The sequence below is a fragment of the Paramacrobiotus metropolitanus genome, unplaced genomic scaffold (assembly GCF_019649055.1).
Source record: "Paramacrobiotus metropolitanus isolate TYO unplaced genomic scaffold, Prichtersi_v1.0 Parri_scaffold0000106, whole genome shotgun sequence".
NCBI classification, from domain to species: domain Eukaryota; kingdom Metazoa; phylum Tardigrada; class Eutardigrada; order Parachela; family Macrobiotidae; genus Paramacrobiotus; species Paramacrobiotus metropolitanus.
Window position 1 is genome coordinate 266,380 of NW_026570326.1, and position 16,787 is coordinate 283,166.

Here is a 16,787-nt window from a genome sequence, read left to right on the forward strand (position 1 = left end):
GGTTCGCTTTGGGAACACGGGCGGCCTGGAGGATGCCGTGTGGAATGTGTTGGACGGTAACTTCCCTGTACTGAACGCTGACTGCCTCCGGATTTTGGCGGACTGGTTGACAAAGAGCGGAGCAAGCCAAGACAAATTCATCCGCGAGGTCTGACACAGTCGGTGACCGTCTTCTGTTGTTCTAAATTCTTCTTTCCTCGTAATGTTTCGCATTTCTGTCGCAGGATAACGATTAACAGTGCCGAAGATTCGCTAGAAACATAATGATAAAGTTTCTTTTGCAGTTGTTGTGTGCCACGCAGACCGCGGATCCGCGTTCAGCATCGCATTACCGCGATAAGAAGTGGTGCGTGGACGGTCTTCAAAACGTGCGACTGGACAAGTTGACTCGCATTGCGCTGCATTTCCTATGGAGTTTGCGGGCGTCGAAATGGCCATGCTTTCGAAATGGCTTTGATTAGTGCATATGCAGCATTCTGCTATGAGTGCATACTTGCCCCAGCTTGCATACCGCTATGGCTTGTGATTTTATTAGCCATTTTAGTAATTCTGCTACAATAAATACTTTTCCCAGCGTAATATATTGCGGTCCGGTTGTGTTAGTTGCTCTTTTCTTCGTCTGGATGAAGCGATGTACTTGCCTTCTTCCCAGCTACACTGTATTTCTGTCTTTTTTTTACGCTTGCTGTTATTTCTAGTAAAGATTAAGAAAGCATTATCAGTCTGTCTCATGTGGAACAACGCGCGGTGTCCGAATCCAAATTGTGAGAATGTCCGGGATGCGAACAACGCCTACCCGGACAACTGCCGCACGCTGAGAGCGTGACAGCTCGCCCCATTTCGGGTTGGACGGTAAAAGCTTGAAGACTTTTTCACTTTGCGACATTTTGCCGCAGTACGTCTGGCTGCGGGGCAACTCGTCTTGGGCTTCTCGATTCATGCGATCAGTCGCCGGAAAACAATTCCGAATAAACATACAAACAACTGGGCCCGCTAGGTTTTCAAAGTGTTTTAGATTTGTGCAAAATTTTTTTTTAGTTCTGCAAAAATCTAAGGAATCTATACTTCCTTAGATTTCTTGAGCTTCTTAGATTTCAAAGGTTGTAAGGTTTTCTAATGCTTTTTTCATGTTGTCTTATTTTTTGCACGTTTTCATATGTTTTCTAATGCTTTCTGAACTAATCTATTAAGGGAAGTGACCCGGTACATGGTACCAAATTCGTGTACATGTACGAAAGCTTTCAATTTCGCGCACCCATACACGTTTTTGTTTCGCTATTATGCCATTCTGTAGTCAGATGATTTGTATACACCGGCGTGAAAACCGTTTGTGCGCGCAACATCCGGTTCGGGAGTTATGGCAGTAAGAAACTTCCAAAAGTTTAAATGCATTCAGGTGTACCAAAAGTCTCATTATGGACCGATCTCCTTCAAATTTTGCACGTAAATGCACCTGGCCATGAAGATCGTTTTTACACCGATACAGACTTCCACGATTTTTTTGAAATTTTAAAATGAATTTTAAAATTTTTAAAATTCATTTTACATTTAAAAATCAAAAGACGAAATCTCGTTGACATCCATGCAACTGCATGCTGAGCACAAAAATAACAGGCAAAAAAAGCATAAAAGAAACAAGATTACAAACTTACAACTGCCGGCGATGCAACGCAAAGGGGAAACATGCATTCATCCCAGGGAAAACCTTTCTTCAACAAATAACTGCACCACACAAACGTGCCACAATAATCTAAACGTAAAAGTCGCATTCAGCATGCAATAACTTATAACAGTATAAAGATTTTATAATAACGATATTTACAGTTTACAAACAAACAAACTAGCTGGAGATCCAAGCAGGCAGAAAAATGTCAGCGTGCTGTGATCCAGCGATCATCCACCGGTCCACTGTAAAAAAATTGAAAATAAATATAAATAGTGAAATTAATAAATTAATTAAATAAAAATTATTTTAATGCTGCTAAACTGACAATAATGGATGGATAGCAGATTGATAATTACGATAACATCATGTATTTATTTTATTAATTTAATTTATTTATTTATGATAATATTATTTTATTAATTTATTTTATAATAGTATATTTTCCAGATTTATTTATTGATAAGTATTTATTTCGTTGATTTATGTATAATTTCATTTAGATTTTACCGGTGTTAATATACATTAAATTTTAAAATTAATTAATTTTATCAGCTAACTATTCGACATGCGGAAATTAGGCCGTTATTTACCTGCAGCGTGTTGAGTTTGGGATTGCGCTGCACCAGCGCCAACTCCTGCGCTTCCCGCTCGCCGAAACGCGCAGCCTGCTGCACGGCCGTGGAACGGCTGGCGTGGTCGCCCACATGGCCGGCGACGTCTGCAATTTATCAACATCCAAAAGTATACACAAATCAATATGCCTGGATTGTTCGAGCAATGCTCTACCGGCATAAAATCATAAAACGAACGAAAGTGCTATGCGCCCGGAATTTTTCCGGGCGCATAGAAACTAAAATAAAATTTAAAAAAAAAATTTAAAATTAAAATAAAATTTAAAAAACAAAAAAATTAAATTTAAATTTAAAATTAAATTAAATTAAATTTAATTTAATTAAATTAAATTTAATTAAATTAAATTTAATTAAATTAAATTTAAAACTAAAATAAAATTTAAAAAACAGCAAAATAAAAACAAAGAACATAATAAACAAAAAAAATATTAAAAACAACAGATTTCTATTCTATATTTTCTATAAATGCTGCTGCTTTCAACGCCAGTAAATAATTTCACAAAAGCGAAACAGCTCAAAAAAACAGTTATTGTAAAGGGGTATAAATTTTGTCCAATTTGGAAAGCTACATCTGTTTCTACTCATTTGCAGCAGTAAACAACCGCAGTGCGAAAAAATCTTTTTTTACATTTTTCCTCAAAATTGTGTCACTATTTTTTTCCAGCAGAAAATAATTTCACAAAATCCACAAATCAGAAATTTTTTCCCACACGTGTGGAAGTTGCCTTCTTAATGCTAAATAATTCTAATTTGCAGTCGTTTATATTTTTAGAGTTTTCCCCGAGCGAAAGAATCTTATATTAACATTTTTCTACACGTTCTGTGGCTATTTTATTCGGGGGTTTTTTCCACTAGAAACATGCAGTGCGAGATACACGCGTCAACTGACCGGAAATGAGTTTGAGGGCGTTGATGCTGAGCTGCGGCGCGGGGATTTTGTCGGCCAGATCGGCGGCGGCCTTAGCCGCTTTGAAGGCGTTATCCCACTGCGCCAGGGCGGCGCAGTTGCGGGCCAGCAGCATGAGACTGTTGGCCATCATCTGGTTGAGATCCTCCGCGTTGCTCAGCTGCAGAGCGCGCTGCAACAGCACCTGTCCGTCCGCGAAACGGCTCTGCAAGACGGCCGTCCACTTTAACATTTATGCACAATTTACACCACCTTTATTCGGGATTTTCAAACGTTTAAATTACCAGCATTTACGGCGTCATTGTTAATTTTCTACTCATTTAGAAAGCGTCTGCTCTAGTTAAAAATAATAAATGGATAATTAAATACCGGTAAGTGCCAATATAAATAATGATTGTTTAAAGTGATCATTGTTTAAAAAAACCTTGAATATCATTCGTGATGAATTTATTTTAAAACCGATTTGTTTACTCTAATGGTTTTTTCATAAAAGGTCTAGCACAACACAGTTTATTATTTTCATTTCTTAACGATTAAATTGCCAGTTATTCCGCAAGTGAAATATAACTGTCCCAATTAAACACTGGTATTATTATGTGAAAATAAATTCTCAAATATTCCGAATACAGATAGTCATTAAAAAATTAATTATGACTGAATCATAATGAATTAACTGCTTGTATAATAATTGATAAATATTTCAGAAATAAAAAAAAATTATGGGGAAGGCTCCGCACACCACGTTTCACCACTAAAATCTCCGCACACCACGAAACACCACCGCCAGGCTCCGCACACCACTTTTTATCATTTTTGAATTTTTTAGAAAAAGCCACCGAAATCTCCGGACACCACCAAGGGCAGAGTGCACACCACCAGAGTCTCTGCACACCACTATTTTGAAAGAAAATTAAGCAATTGTTATTACCGGCGGAAAAAAAAACAGCTCTTTCGTCTCGCGGTCTGGCTCCTCTTTTTTGGTACCACTCGTCAGCCTCCGCTTCCGTTATAGTAAGCGATTTTTTCGGTTTTATTCGCTTGGCTACCCTGCCAGGACGGTGTTTAAGTTTTTGCACACGCTTAGCTACGAATGATGTTATTACCCACTCCCTCACGGTTTTTCCAGAAAAGGTACTCTCCTGTCGGTCAATTCCATTGAGCAGCTCGTGCGCAAACGGTAAAGCGTAAAGGGCACAATCGATTCCGTTTCCTTGGTTTTGGACAGCCTTATGGCTAACGGTAATCTGCTTTTCCGGCGGTGACTTCCCATAAAGCAGCCATATTTGTCCTTTAGTACGCCGATATTAGGCGTATATACGACCGACTACTGCATATCTTCGAAACTAAGAGCAAAATGTGGTGTCCCGAGACTATCGACGTTTCAAATATATATAGTGGTGGCGTAAAAATGGTGACCCGAGTCCCCCGAGACAAAACGTGGTGCGAATAGTGGTGTGCGCCGCCTGGTGGTGGTGAAAGGTGGTGTGCGGAGACTTTGGTGGTAAAACGTGGTGCGCGCAGCTTTCTCCAAAAATTATTTGGGCATTTGGCTTACCTCGGCGAGGGCCTTGAGCGCCTGGACGATGAAGGCCGAACAGCGCAGTCCCACATGATCCGGCGCCTGGTCGGGCAGGGAGCGTTGCGCGGCGTTGAGGAGGTCCAGCCAGCGCTGCTGCTTGTAATACAGCAGCGCCTGGTTGGCCGTCAGCAGTGCCAACATTTCCGGACTCTGGCACCACCTGACCCAGAGCAACACACCGATTAATTGATCAATTTATATTCAATTAAACATAATAATAAATTTCAAATAGTTTAAAATTTATAATAATAATTATAAGTTATAAAAATAATTTAATTTATGTATATTAAATATAAATATTTATTTTATTTATTTATTTAACTTTTTTAATTTATTTTAATGTATAATTTATATTTATAATTTTATAATTTAATTATTAATTTTATAATTTTTTAATAATTTCATAATAACCAATTAAAATGGCTCATTAAATTGCTGCGCTACATATAATTCATTTTTTAAAAAAATCACAAATTTATCGGAAATAATTTCTGTAGTTCCACTAGTCATTTACGATGCGGATCTAACCAGACACCACACAACGGAGATTAATTACCGAATTTACTCATCTATAAATTTATTATCCATCATTTACTTTTTCTTAACCGGCTATTAATACAGTTACCACAATTATTAATTCATCAACCATAATTTGGCTGTTTTTAATGTTTAGAATTTAATTATTTTTCACCAAAGTCCACCCGTAATTTACAAATGATGCATTTCTTTTTATTTATATTTTTACTTATTTATGATGCATTTATTTTTATACAATTTCTTCCTAATCGCAATTTTATTATTTTTAAAAACAATGTTATCGGTTTAGTTGTATTATGATCCGCGATGCACGTACCGATAAGCGTAGCCGAACTGCGATTCGGCCACCTCGTTGTAGCCGAACTGCAGTGCACATAAGCCCAGCAGCGTGTGCAGCTGGCAGCGCCGCGGACGCATCAACGTGGAATCTTTGCAGCTGCAAAAACAAGCCAAAAATATCAACAAAATTTATTAAAAAATTAAAACCGATTTTTGCAAATAACTGATTTTCCAAAACATAAAAATATTAAATAAATGACATACCGTTTTTCCTCAAAATATAATCCAAAGCAAAAAAATCGTAAAACATATTTTCAATACGAAAACCGTTTTTCTTCAAATAAGCAATCCAAATCAATAAAAAAACGATTCCAAAATAATACGAAAAAAGTGAAAATTTAAAAACATAAAAAAACAATTCGAGAAAATAATAATAATAAAAAAATCATTTTTTCTAGGAAGTCCCAAACAAACAGATTCCAGGAAAAAATTATAAAACGTAAACGTTTTCTCGAATAATTTTAAACAGCCAACAACGCAGCCAGTTTGCAACTTTGCAGTCATCACCATAAGAAAATCAAATTTTTACTACATACGGTACATAAAAATTAAGCAAACATGAAAATTGATAAAATCGAAAATAAGAAACGGAAAAATAAAAAGAATATAAATAAAAATAAATTACACATGCGAATAATCGCGCAAAAATCAGTCCTAACCAGAGCGTGATGTAGTCGCTGATCTGTTCCAGGGCCTGGTTGAAGCGGCCGGTGCTGAGACTGGTGGGGATGGCGTGCTGGTACATGACGCAGCGCAGTTCATCGCGCAGTGCACCGTGCTCCGTTCCCACGAGGCCGTCGAAGAAGGATTTGCAGCGGTGCACCAACCGGTCCAGTTTGTCATGGTAGCCCACCAGCGCGAAGAACTGCGCGGAAACTGTAAGCATCACAGACGGGCAATTAACCACTAGGCATTCCGTAAAAAAATAATTTTATTTTCAGTTATTTATTTATTTCCGTTTAATTCTACATACATTTATCAATTTTATTTTCAATTTCCTATCAAAATTTTATTTTCAATTTATAACTTTATTTATCGATTATTACTACAAACAACAGCGGCATTACTAAAACGGTATTCCAGAAAAACCTATTTAGGAAAACATAATTGGATTATTTAACTAAAAAATTTAATAAAAAACTTAAATACTTGTGCCGTTGTACATAAATATCAGCATTTACCGAACAGATTTATTGCAAATATTTTCATATTCTGCCAGATCTGCCTTGTTGTTAAAAAACTTGCTAAGAAAATTGTTTCTTTCAATTCTACGATAAATTATTACAAGTCACTGTAAACGTTTTCTACAATCACGTGGTGGCTTATTAATGTTTGATTTTAATTATGAAAAAACGAGAGAAAATAGTTTCTAGCGCAATAATAAAATTAACGGATTTTTTCTGCTGAAAATTGTTTAATAAATTAGATTAATGTTTAAATTAATTAGATTGATTACGGCATCAGTTATTATGAATAAATTACTATGGATTAAATAGACTGATAATTTAAATGAATAAATAAGAAAATATAATAAATAAAAATAATAATAAATGAGAATAAGCGGTAATATATGACCAGCTATTATTATGCAATATATGTGCCGGTATTTACTGGCAAAATGCAGCGCCGGAAACATGGAGCGGGGCGCCAGTGCGAACATCTGCAGGGGATGGTCGGCGGGCGGGGCCTGGGCGGCGTTCTGCGTCAGCTGGTCGAGGGCGGCCTGCAGCGGCGCCACGTAGGGCCGCACGGATTTGGCCTGGCCCATGTTGAGGCGACACAGCGCCTCCAGGGCGATCAGATAGAAGCGCAGTTCATCGCGCAGCCCCACCGACACCTGGGCGGTGGCGGCGTCCAACCGGCTGCCAATATCCGCCAGCGACGTCACCGCGGACTGGTACTGTTTGCCGCGGATGAACACCTACAAATTATTTTATTATAACAGTTTATTATTATTGATCCTATATTTCTTATTAATTATATATTATTTATTATTATGAATATTTGATATTCCGTCCTATTCTATTTAATTATTTTTCCTGTTTCTTACTACTAAAAGTAATAAAAATATTATTTAAAATTTAAAGTAGGAATAATAACTTGTTTTAGATAATTATTATATTTGGTATTCTAGGTATTTAATTTATTTTTCACTATTATTTCCTGTTTCATATTATCAAAATATTCTAGCCTCTAGGTATAATCATAAATTTATTCTTGGTATATTTAATTTGGTATTCTAATAATTTATTTATTTTTCATTATTATTTCCTATTTCAAATTATCAAAATTATTATAAAAATATTTTTAAAATAATAATAAGAATTTGTTTTTGTGTTATAAATATTTGGTATTAAATTTTGGTATTTAATCTGAATCTAGTTAATTATTTTTCGTTATTATTATTTCCTATTTCAAATTAATAAAATTGATATAAATATTTTTAAAATAATGATAATAATTTGTTTTTGATATTATAAGCGTACATGCGCGCGGGCCAGCTGGAAGAGCGTGGTCAGGTAGTCGGCCTGATGGCGGGCGGAGAACGACTCGCCCAGTGTCAAGATCTGAGTGGCCACTGCGAAACAGAATACACAAACAAATTGAACAAAATTCAACAGGGAGTGGCCCGTAAATTAAATTGCCCTCGTCCAACCTGTGTGGTCCTGGCCTTGCACGAAGACGTTCTACAAAACAAGCCAAAATCCTGCTTTAAATCACTGTGGCACCAGACAGATATGCACATGCGAAATTTCGTCTTTTTCAAGAATTGTGGCATTAAGTAAACCTGCAAGTATGTATATGCTACGCAAAAATGCACTCATCAGCAAAATACGAGAAATAACAAAAAGTAAAAACACAAGAAAATACAAATAAATTAACTGACGAAATTTGAATAAAAACTGATATCAATAATAAATTAAAATTAACAAAGCAATACAAATAAATAAAAAGATCAATAAAAACGCGAATAAAATGAAAACAAATAACACAGAAGTACTCGTATAACAGAAAGTGAAAATAAATAAAAACATCAACAAAAATCGCGAACATTAACAATTTATCTAAACAAGCGCGCAAAATTGTCACTGAAATCCAACTAAAAAGTAATTGTGAAAACAACTGATGCGCGATGAATAAATAAAAACGCAAAATATTCAAGAGAAAAATTCGGATAACAAAACCAGCGCGTAATGTACAAAAATAAAAAAAATAAATATTTCAAAGAAAATTACTCCCCTGACAAATATTTCGCAAATGAGAAGATAAGCAGAATCAAAACTCTAAAAATAGCAAAAGCAAATTACACACGTTGCAAAGGAAAATTGCCAGAAATTTCGTGTTTGTTTCTTCACTGACCGCCAGCTGGAAAATAAAATGGCACTGCCAATACGGCGAATGCTGCGACTGCTCGATGGCTGTGTGGAGGATGTCGCGGGCCTGCGCCACATCATCATGCGCCACGTAGTAATCAGCCAGGGCGGAGGACGCGTCCAGACGCGCCTCCTCCAGGGCGCTGCCGTTCTGCGCCTGCACAAATTCATATTAAATTCATTTGTGTAATTTTCCCTTTAAAAAACTGCGTCCTCTTACGTGGAGTCCCATATTCACCTGCAACAAGCCAAAACAATCCCGTTAATAAAAACATGTTAAAGTTCCTTGATTACTGCAATAAAAACGATTAAAAAATCCTAATTAAACACTAATTAAAATTGATCAAAAATGCGAAAAAGATGCAAACAATAGTGAAAGAAATAAATACAAAAAGCATTCAAAATTTCAAATGGTCGATAAAACTGTTGTAAGAAAAAGATCGGATTAAATACTCAATACTTAATATAAGAGTTAAAAACCAATAAAATTAAAGCAGATTAAACGTTTAAAACAATTTTTTCTGGGATTTGCCTAAAACACCCCCGAGGGCGTGCGCCAGGGCGATAACGGTAAGATCTCAGGGGACTCAAAACTCCCGCCTCCCTGAAGCCTTCCCCCACGGGGGCGACCAAACAACAACACGAAAACGATGTCAACGGTCGCCCCAACCCTTGACTAAGCCGCCCACGGAGGGCGGGGGTCAGCAGATTAACCCAGACTCACCGCGCTGTCCAGGTAGTACTTGGCGACGTCCTGGCTGTCGCTGTGGCGCAGCAGCAGCTTCCCGATCTCGCAGTGGATGCGCGCCGACACCACGTGGGGCACGTTGAGCGCCAGGATGGCTACCAGGCAGTGGTAGGCCCCCGCGGGCTCCCCCTGGGAGCGCAGGGACTCGGCCAGCCCCAGCAGCGCCACGTACATCTCGTACTGCTCGGCGCTGCTCCAGGCGGAGGTGGGGTCGGGGGTGGGGGTGGGGTAGTGGGAGGTGGACATTTTCCGGAGGGAACGTGGAGGATACAAAATGAAGATGACAGGATCTGGGAGTTAAAAGTTTTAACTTAAAACTTAAAAGAAGCAGCGATGGTACAAACCGTCAAACAGACTCAAACTCCACATAAAAATAATTAAGCAGCGAGGTCTCACATCGTTGGCCGCAAAATTCACGCTGCTATCGGCGCTGGCATGAAAAGGAACGTTAACATAATTTTAAACACAAAACTGTAACAAACTTTTATTATTTATATTAAATTATCAACGAGACAACGACCAACGTTGACAATGTCAAAATTTTAAATAACATGAAAAATATCATCGAAAAATAATGGAAATGCTGTTCGAGACAGTTTCGAGTGTTGTTACATACAACTTACAACTTGCAAGTGTTCTAAGTAGATGCGCGCCATGGGCGGTCGCCGTGCAATTTATTTTACCGCGAAAACAAGGTTACAAGGGGTATTTCTTTGTCCTTTCGGATGTCTTTTATAAGTTTTATTTAATCCATAATTACATTTACTTCCGCTGGACAAGTAACATCTTTTGTTTTGAGCTTTTTGAGTGACGTCGCTAATTTCTTGCAGATGCCAGCCAAATTGTCGAAATGCGCAAAGCGAAGCCATCGAAAAGTTTCATGCATGAAAACGCGCAAACTTTCATTTTCGCGCTCTTACAAAGCTTTTTTTCATTTTTTTGTGACAATCTGTAACTTATTATTTTGTAATCGGTGTAGACAGACGTGAAAACCGTTCGTACGCGCTGACAGCGCGCGACATTCCGTTCAGCAGTAAGAAACGTACAAAAATTATTGATTTGTTATGAAACAATTATCAAAAGACATACAAAAATAAATAATAAAATCAACCGTTACTGCATTTCCATTGCTCTTTTAGCCCTCAAGTCAGCCAAAATCAAAAAGCGTCTCAACAGGTTCGCCCGGTTCAAACATCAAACAATTAATGAACAAGTAAGAAAACGGGAAATGAGCAAGAACGCGTTGTCCATAGTTAGTCGACCAGCTTGTGCCCTGTTGGCAATTCTATCGCATTAAATGGGAGAGAACTTGGAAGCGGGACAGGCCACTTCAAAGATCAGTTCCGCTTCGGCTAATACGCAGTACATGAGGTACTGAACCATGCGGGACAGCCGGTTAACATCATCCAGCGGCTTCCAAAAAGTGGACTTCCGAGGATCCTTAGCATGCCGGCTGCTGACGACCTGTAAAACGTTACGTTCATTCACTTAACTGTCAACAATAACAGTGCCTGGGAGCAGATACAACCGCGCTACTGGCAATAAGAATTCGCTCCATCAGTAAAAGACAGATTCAGTGCCTTCTTTTTATCTGTCATCTAATAATCTATCTAAGGTATTACAAAAAAGGTTGTGTTCACCGAGTCTAACGACGACCAGAACGTATTTCGTTCACCCTCCACAAGTGCAGTGGATACGAGGTTCTTCTGTTGGTCATCCAGCAGCGGACAGGCTTGTTCGATCATGTCCCACCAGTCAGCGACAGTCAGACGCCGGTCGCTGTTCATCCGGGCAAACGGGATGCGGATAGTAATCAGCAGGCATCCGTCCATAGCAGACAAGAAAATCTTTACGGTTCTTTACGGTTCTTTACGGTTAGCGTACGACAGATCCTCGCCAGGGAGTCAAAGACTGTGTGAATCGTGGTAATGTAATCTTCGAAGGTATCCAGATAATGGACGCAGCTAATATCCTTTACAATCAGATGGCTGGGAAATTTCTCCGCTCCTCCTTGCATGATCTGACGGAGAAACAGTCCATCACACCAGGGCAAGCACTTCAGCCGGGTTGCCTGTCTGATATCCGCAACAGGTGAGCCCACAATGGCGACACTGCGGTTACTCCAACAATGATGCAGGCCGGCCACAGGAATATAAACGTTGTCCGGGGAAGATGAACGTGGGCGATTGGAGTTGCTCTCTGATGGGAACCGAATGTGCAGCAGACTTTTGACGGCCGCCGATGTGAGGAGGTCGTTCCAGGCAGCGCACACGGCCCGCAGCCGGCCCTGAGCAACGGTGCACAGATACTGGAACGTTTCTGTTAGGATTTTCGCGGGCAGACACTGAAGTGCGTCATATACGTCAAGGGCCGACGGTTTTTTCTGCACCGGTGACGCTGAGGAGCCGCTGCAGCACAGCTCTCCCTTCCAGCGTTTTGGCCTGGTCAGGAATTCGTGCCCGCGTCGACGCTTCCTACTGTTGATAGGAGTAGTGCTGGAATTCTCGTCCTCCAAAAGGCGGAGCACGGATTTACTCTGCAAAAGTTATTTGTCCCATTAATTTTGCTCCAAGTAACGCACGGCACAGTCTCGAGGATTTCTTACATAAAACTGCAACATTTCCTCCAACTGCCCGCGTTCCAGTTTCTCTTGTGCACCGTCGGCCAACGACACCCTCGGCGCATGAAGTCGGATGCGGTCGTATGGAACCACGGTGTTGACGTCCCCGCTAAGATAATGGATGGTGACCCAGCCGAACTGACGATAGCACCAGTCATAGACGAGGGCTGTGGCGGGGTACCACTTCCAAGGCTCCGTTGGGCTGTGTTGCATCGGCACCTCCACCGGATCGTTGCACCCTGCAACAAGTAGTTCTCTCTTTCACAAACATTTTTCCAGCTGGCGAGGCACTTTTATTTCAAGTTTACTCAGGTGCTATGTGATGCCTGTATAGAACCTATTCAATTTTACGGTATTTCGCTTGACTGCTAGGCACACTACGCCTAATTGAAATTACCGTGTTCAACAGACTTACATGTAGGCTGGAGCAGCCAGGTGAAAACCGTTTGAAAACAGCGTCTCCATCAAACGTGGTCATTCATCATAAAAACGTTCATTTCTACATAGTACGAGTACAGTAGTCTTTGAGCCGATGTGCGTATGATTGGACGACACGAATGACCACTCCCTTGAGTTAGTACTGCTTGTCTTATACCAGAATTAGGCGCATTATGGTTTTTAAATTACCTTGATTGCCGTAGAACGTGGTAAGTGGCGCTTTTGAAGTATAGAAATCAACTCGGGATAAGAAGACCTGGTCCAAAGGAACCCATTCGAGCCGTCTGCCCGCACATCGAAAATCCACGAGTACTCGGCTTGTGGAACGGGCTACTGCTTTGCCACACTGAAACGCCCCATCATCTCCAAGAACCTCCACAACGACAAAATCCTCCGCATCCTTCACCAACAATTGTTTCAGAAAGGCACACGACTTCGGCATCTTGTCGTCCAGACGGAGGTAATCACATGGAGATGTGTAACGCAGTAAATAAACGGGTAGCAGTGCTACAATTGTGACGAGATTAAAACCGGATGACAGTCTCACACTATTGAAAACGTGTATAAAAAATGCGGAGTAAGCATAAAGTTAAGCATGCTAACTGCTAACAAATAAGTACACCTGTTCTGTACCTTTCTTTTTGTAATAAAAAGTATACACAAGTCACAAGCAGTCTATTCGTCAAAGTGTGAAAGCAGCTGTAGTCTACTAGTACTGGTCGTCTTTGCACGACGTAAAATGGTGGGAAAGGTTCAACCAAAGTGAACAAGAGAAATCCCGGATGTCGATTGCCGAAGAGAAGCTACCCTTTCGCAGTTCACGTATATGCGAATAATGCAAGTGCAGAGTTCGTAGCTCGAAAGATCCTCAATTGTTTCGTTGGTTAGATCCGTAATTGGTTAGACAACCAGCCTGGTAGAAATTCCAAACATTGCATCCGTGGTTGTACTCAGTATTGGCGTACTGCGGTGAGCACCGTGCAGGTGTCGTTTGTACGACGGTTTATAATAATATTATTATAATTACACAGTCGGATGTGTACTACACAATACACACATCAACACCAGAACTTACCCAATAAGCAACACAGTACAAGTACTACAAGCAACGAGAAGTGTCGCTGCAGGACCTGCCGCGGGTGGTAAGAATGGGACATAGTGAATGTTGTTTCTTGACGCTTCCGAGTGGTCCCCGTACCCCTCGTACCACAATGCCCAAAATTACTCCACAAAACACTTATTGTTTAGTTTCTTTTTATTTACGAATATCAATAATCTAGCATCTGAACAATCGCACCGGCATGTTGCTGGTCATGGCAGAGCAGGAAAGATCACCCGGCAAACGGACCGAGGATGGTGACCCTTCCCGAGCAAGATGAGCATGTCGGCACATTACATGCCGCCATCAGCATTTGAGCGCCATATCTCATGCGTTCGCACTTGGGAGCGCAAATTACAGTGTGACCTTTCCGCAAAGCAACGTTGAAGAGTATACGAAACAAACGCTCAGGACGTTAGGAAAGACAAGAACTTATGAGCATAAAACACTGCGGTTAATTTATGTTACGAGACGAGTATCTTTTTTATCTAACTGTAATCTCATTTGTGTTTGGTGTATTGTATTTGAGTTTTATTTTTCCATTTTGTTTTCTTATTGGTATTTTTTCCTTTATTTGTTTTAATCTGCTTTGTTTTTTATTTAGTTGTATTTGATTCAACTTCTTTCGTTTAGCTTTATCAGTTTTAGTTAAGTTTTATTTGGGTTTTTGCTTCTTCTGTTTGATAGGGCTCCAGACCAGGGGCCCGTTGTGTAAAAGCGTGTTGTGTAAAAGGTGTATGGCAGAAGATGTATTAGTTTTATAAGTTGCCAGCAGAAAGCACTGTACTTCTATGTCCAATACAAGGTGATAATCACCATAGCAACCGGCTAATCTTCACTCCGGTCCAAAACATGTGCGAATTGAATTTCGTGGTAAAATGCAGAATGATCCGAATGACGAAGCCCGCAGTAAATCACCCGTGAAACCAGCGGTACCTGATTCTGTTGAGCCTCCGAGAAAAGGCAAGAAATCCCGTACCAAACCAGAATCCCACGTTATCGCTGATAATCCCCTGAATGGTAATGATCCCGTTAATCAGTCCCTTGAACCGCCCAAGAATGCGTCCAAACGGAGCTCCAGCAAAACATCCAAACGCCGCACCGAGTCCCGCGTCCAGATGGCAGCCGAGAATACGCCCACGGTCCGCGAGTCGAAGGTGGCGCCTCCTGGTTAGTTGTGCCTTTGAGTACGTAAGTGTATACTGCACGAAGCCTCGCCTATTCCTTTCACTGTTTCTTTATTTCTGTCATGATTATTCGTTTTCGCTTTTAGTAGTTATTTCCAACGGAAGATTAAGTATCCAGCCTGTCGGGTCCGAGACGGCCCCCGGGCGCCACCGTGAACTGACGGAATTGGCGGCGTCCCAGCTGGTGTCGCAGCTGTTGGGGAAACTGCAGCCGACGGAATCGCTGCCCGCCGCCAAGCGCTCCCGCGAACCCACTGTCATCCAAGCGGAGGATCTCGTCGATGACCTCGCTACAGATGTCTCCATTCCGGACGTGCCCATACAGGAAGCTTTGCGCGGAACAGCGCCGGAGCAGATCAATCCAGTTGGCGAAGAACCAAATGCGAGCGTAGCGGACGACAACCGCCCGCGGGAGCCGACGATAGTCGAGGCCGCTGATTTTATTGCCAACGTGGCTGAGATTTCCCCAAGTGCAGACCAGAGCGTTTCACGGAAGATTCACCCGCAAAGGAGCCCGTTGCGGAGAACTTCGGAGCCATCAGTTTCTAAGTCGCGGGATACACGCCCACGGGAGCCGACTATAGTTCAAGCCGACGAACTCATTACCGATATTGTTCAGAACGTAAAACCCGCGCGGACCAACTCGAATACTGCGGACGCAAATCCTGACGATAAAATGAAAGACAATCGAATTGAGGAGAGAAAAAAGTCCGTGACCTTTGACACGCGGCCGCGCGAGCTGACTGCCATGCAAGCCGAATCGCTCCTGGACAGTCTTATCTCCGATGTTGACTCGCAAGCGACGAAAGCCAAGGAGGCTGTCATCGCGGAACTGCGCGTCCGCATCAAATCCATCAATTCCGCCAGCACACCGCGGCGCAGCGAACGCACTCCTTCCGCCCAACGCTCTCGCGAACCAACTACAGTTCTAGCGGAAAATCTGGTCAGGAGCGTGGTATCCAGTGCAGACAAAACGGACAGCGAGAAATTACCAGTCAAAGCAAACAGCAACAACCCGAATGTCGATAGAAGCAGCGTCACAACGCCAGTTTCACCGAGCGAAGCTAGCGAAACGCAAACCAGAGAGCTCGCTGCGTTGAACTTCGATTCGCCGGTGGCCCCGCCTTCGTCACCGCAAAACGTCATGTCGCCTGCATCAAGTGCACCGGGACCGTTAGTTCCTGACAAGAAGAAGCGATCGGAAAGTGGGAAAGTGAAGAAGAAGCGAAAAGAATCGCGGACCGAGAAAACGAGCGTTACCGAGAAAAACTCTGAAATTCCTGCGACGACAACCGAAGTTGCCCCTGTGCCTGCCGTTATGGAAATCGGGGTTGAACAAACTACGCCGATTGAGAAACGATTTGTTCCAACGGAAGCACTGAATACTTTGGAATCTGATCAACCGCAATCCGAACCGATCGTTTCCAGTGTTTCCGGCAAAAGCCTCCACCGAAAAGTGCAGAGCTTGCGCTCGAAGTCTCGTCTAAACCTGAAAAGCGTCGGTCGACCAAAACCAGGAAGAAATCAACGGATGTCGAACGTCAGCAAGCCGAAACGGTGAAAGCTGAAAATGTCTCCCTGCCGCAACCGGTTGAGAACCGCACTGATATTGTGCCAACCGAAACAGTAGCGCCGCAGCCGCAGAATGTCACAGAAGACCG

The 16,787-nt window shown here is 41.5% G+C and overlaps 3 protein-coding genes across 6 annotated transcripts; 1 reads left to right on the top strand and 2 right to left on the bottom strand.

The window, feature by feature from the left end:
• Window positions 1–1,349: 1,349 nt before the first annotated feature.
• Window positions 1,350–10,356, bottom strand: LOC129597527 (MAU2 chromatid cohesion factor homolog). 2 transcript variants are annotated; one of them, XM_055495119.1, is made up of 12 exons: window positions 9,759–10,356; window positions 9,255–9,272; window positions 9,021–9,191; window positions 8,317–8,347; window positions 8,147–8,238; window positions 7,272–7,581; window positions 6,320–6,536; window positions 5,638–5,757; window positions 4,761–4,944; window positions 3,188–3,410; window positions 2,257–2,384; window positions 1,350–1,908 (listed from the first exon to the last, which is right to left on the bottom strand). In XM_055495119.1, the coding sequence occupies exons 1-12, from the start codon at window positions 10,026–10,028 to the stop codon at window positions 1,894–1,896; spliced, it is 1,779 nt and encodes a 592-aa protein (XP_055351094.1). In that variant the 5' UTR covers window positions 10,029–10,356; the 3' UTR covers window positions 1,350–1,893. The 2 variants fall into 2 exon arrangements, with proteins under 2 accessions (XP_055351094.1, XP_055351095.1); XM_055495120.1 differs by lacking the exon at window positions 5,638–5,757.
• Window positions 10,357–10,888: 532 nt separating this feature from the next.
• On the bottom strand, window positions 10,889–13,343 carry LOC129597550 (uncharacterized). The gene is made up of 4 exons (XM_055495157.1): window positions 13,030–13,343; window positions 12,388–12,641; window positions 11,423–12,318; window positions 10,889–11,246 (listed from the first exon to the last, which is right to left on the bottom strand). Exons 1-3 carry the CDS (start codon window positions 13,280–13,282, stop codon window positions 11,632–11,634), a joined length of 1,194 nt encoding a protein of 397 aa, XP_055351132.1. The 5' UTR covers window positions 13,283–13,343; the 3' UTR covers window positions 10,889–11,246; window positions 11,423–11,631.
• Window positions 13,344–14,569: 1,226 nt separating this feature from the next.
• Window positions 14,570–16,691, top strand: LOC129597529 (probable serine/threonine-protein kinase nek3). Of its 3 annotated transcripts, none has more exons than XM_055495124.1 (2): window positions 14,570–15,109; window positions 15,213–16,691. In XM_055495124.1, the coding sequence occupies exons 1-2, from the start codon at window positions 14,818–14,820 to the stop codon at window positions 16,685–16,687; spliced, it is 1,767 nt and encodes a 588-aa protein (XP_055351099.1). In that variant the 5' UTR covers window positions 14,570–14,817; the 3' UTR covers window positions 16,688–16,691. The 3 variants fall into 3 exon arrangements, 2 of the variants coding, with proteins under 2 accessions (XP_055351099.1, XP_055351100.1); XM_055495125.1 differs by having other exon boundaries at window positions 15,216–16,691; XR_008691590.1 differs by having other exon boundaries at window positions 14,976–15,130; window positions 15,213–15,342.
• The last annotated feature ends 96 nt before the right edge of the window (window positions 16,692–16,787 follow it).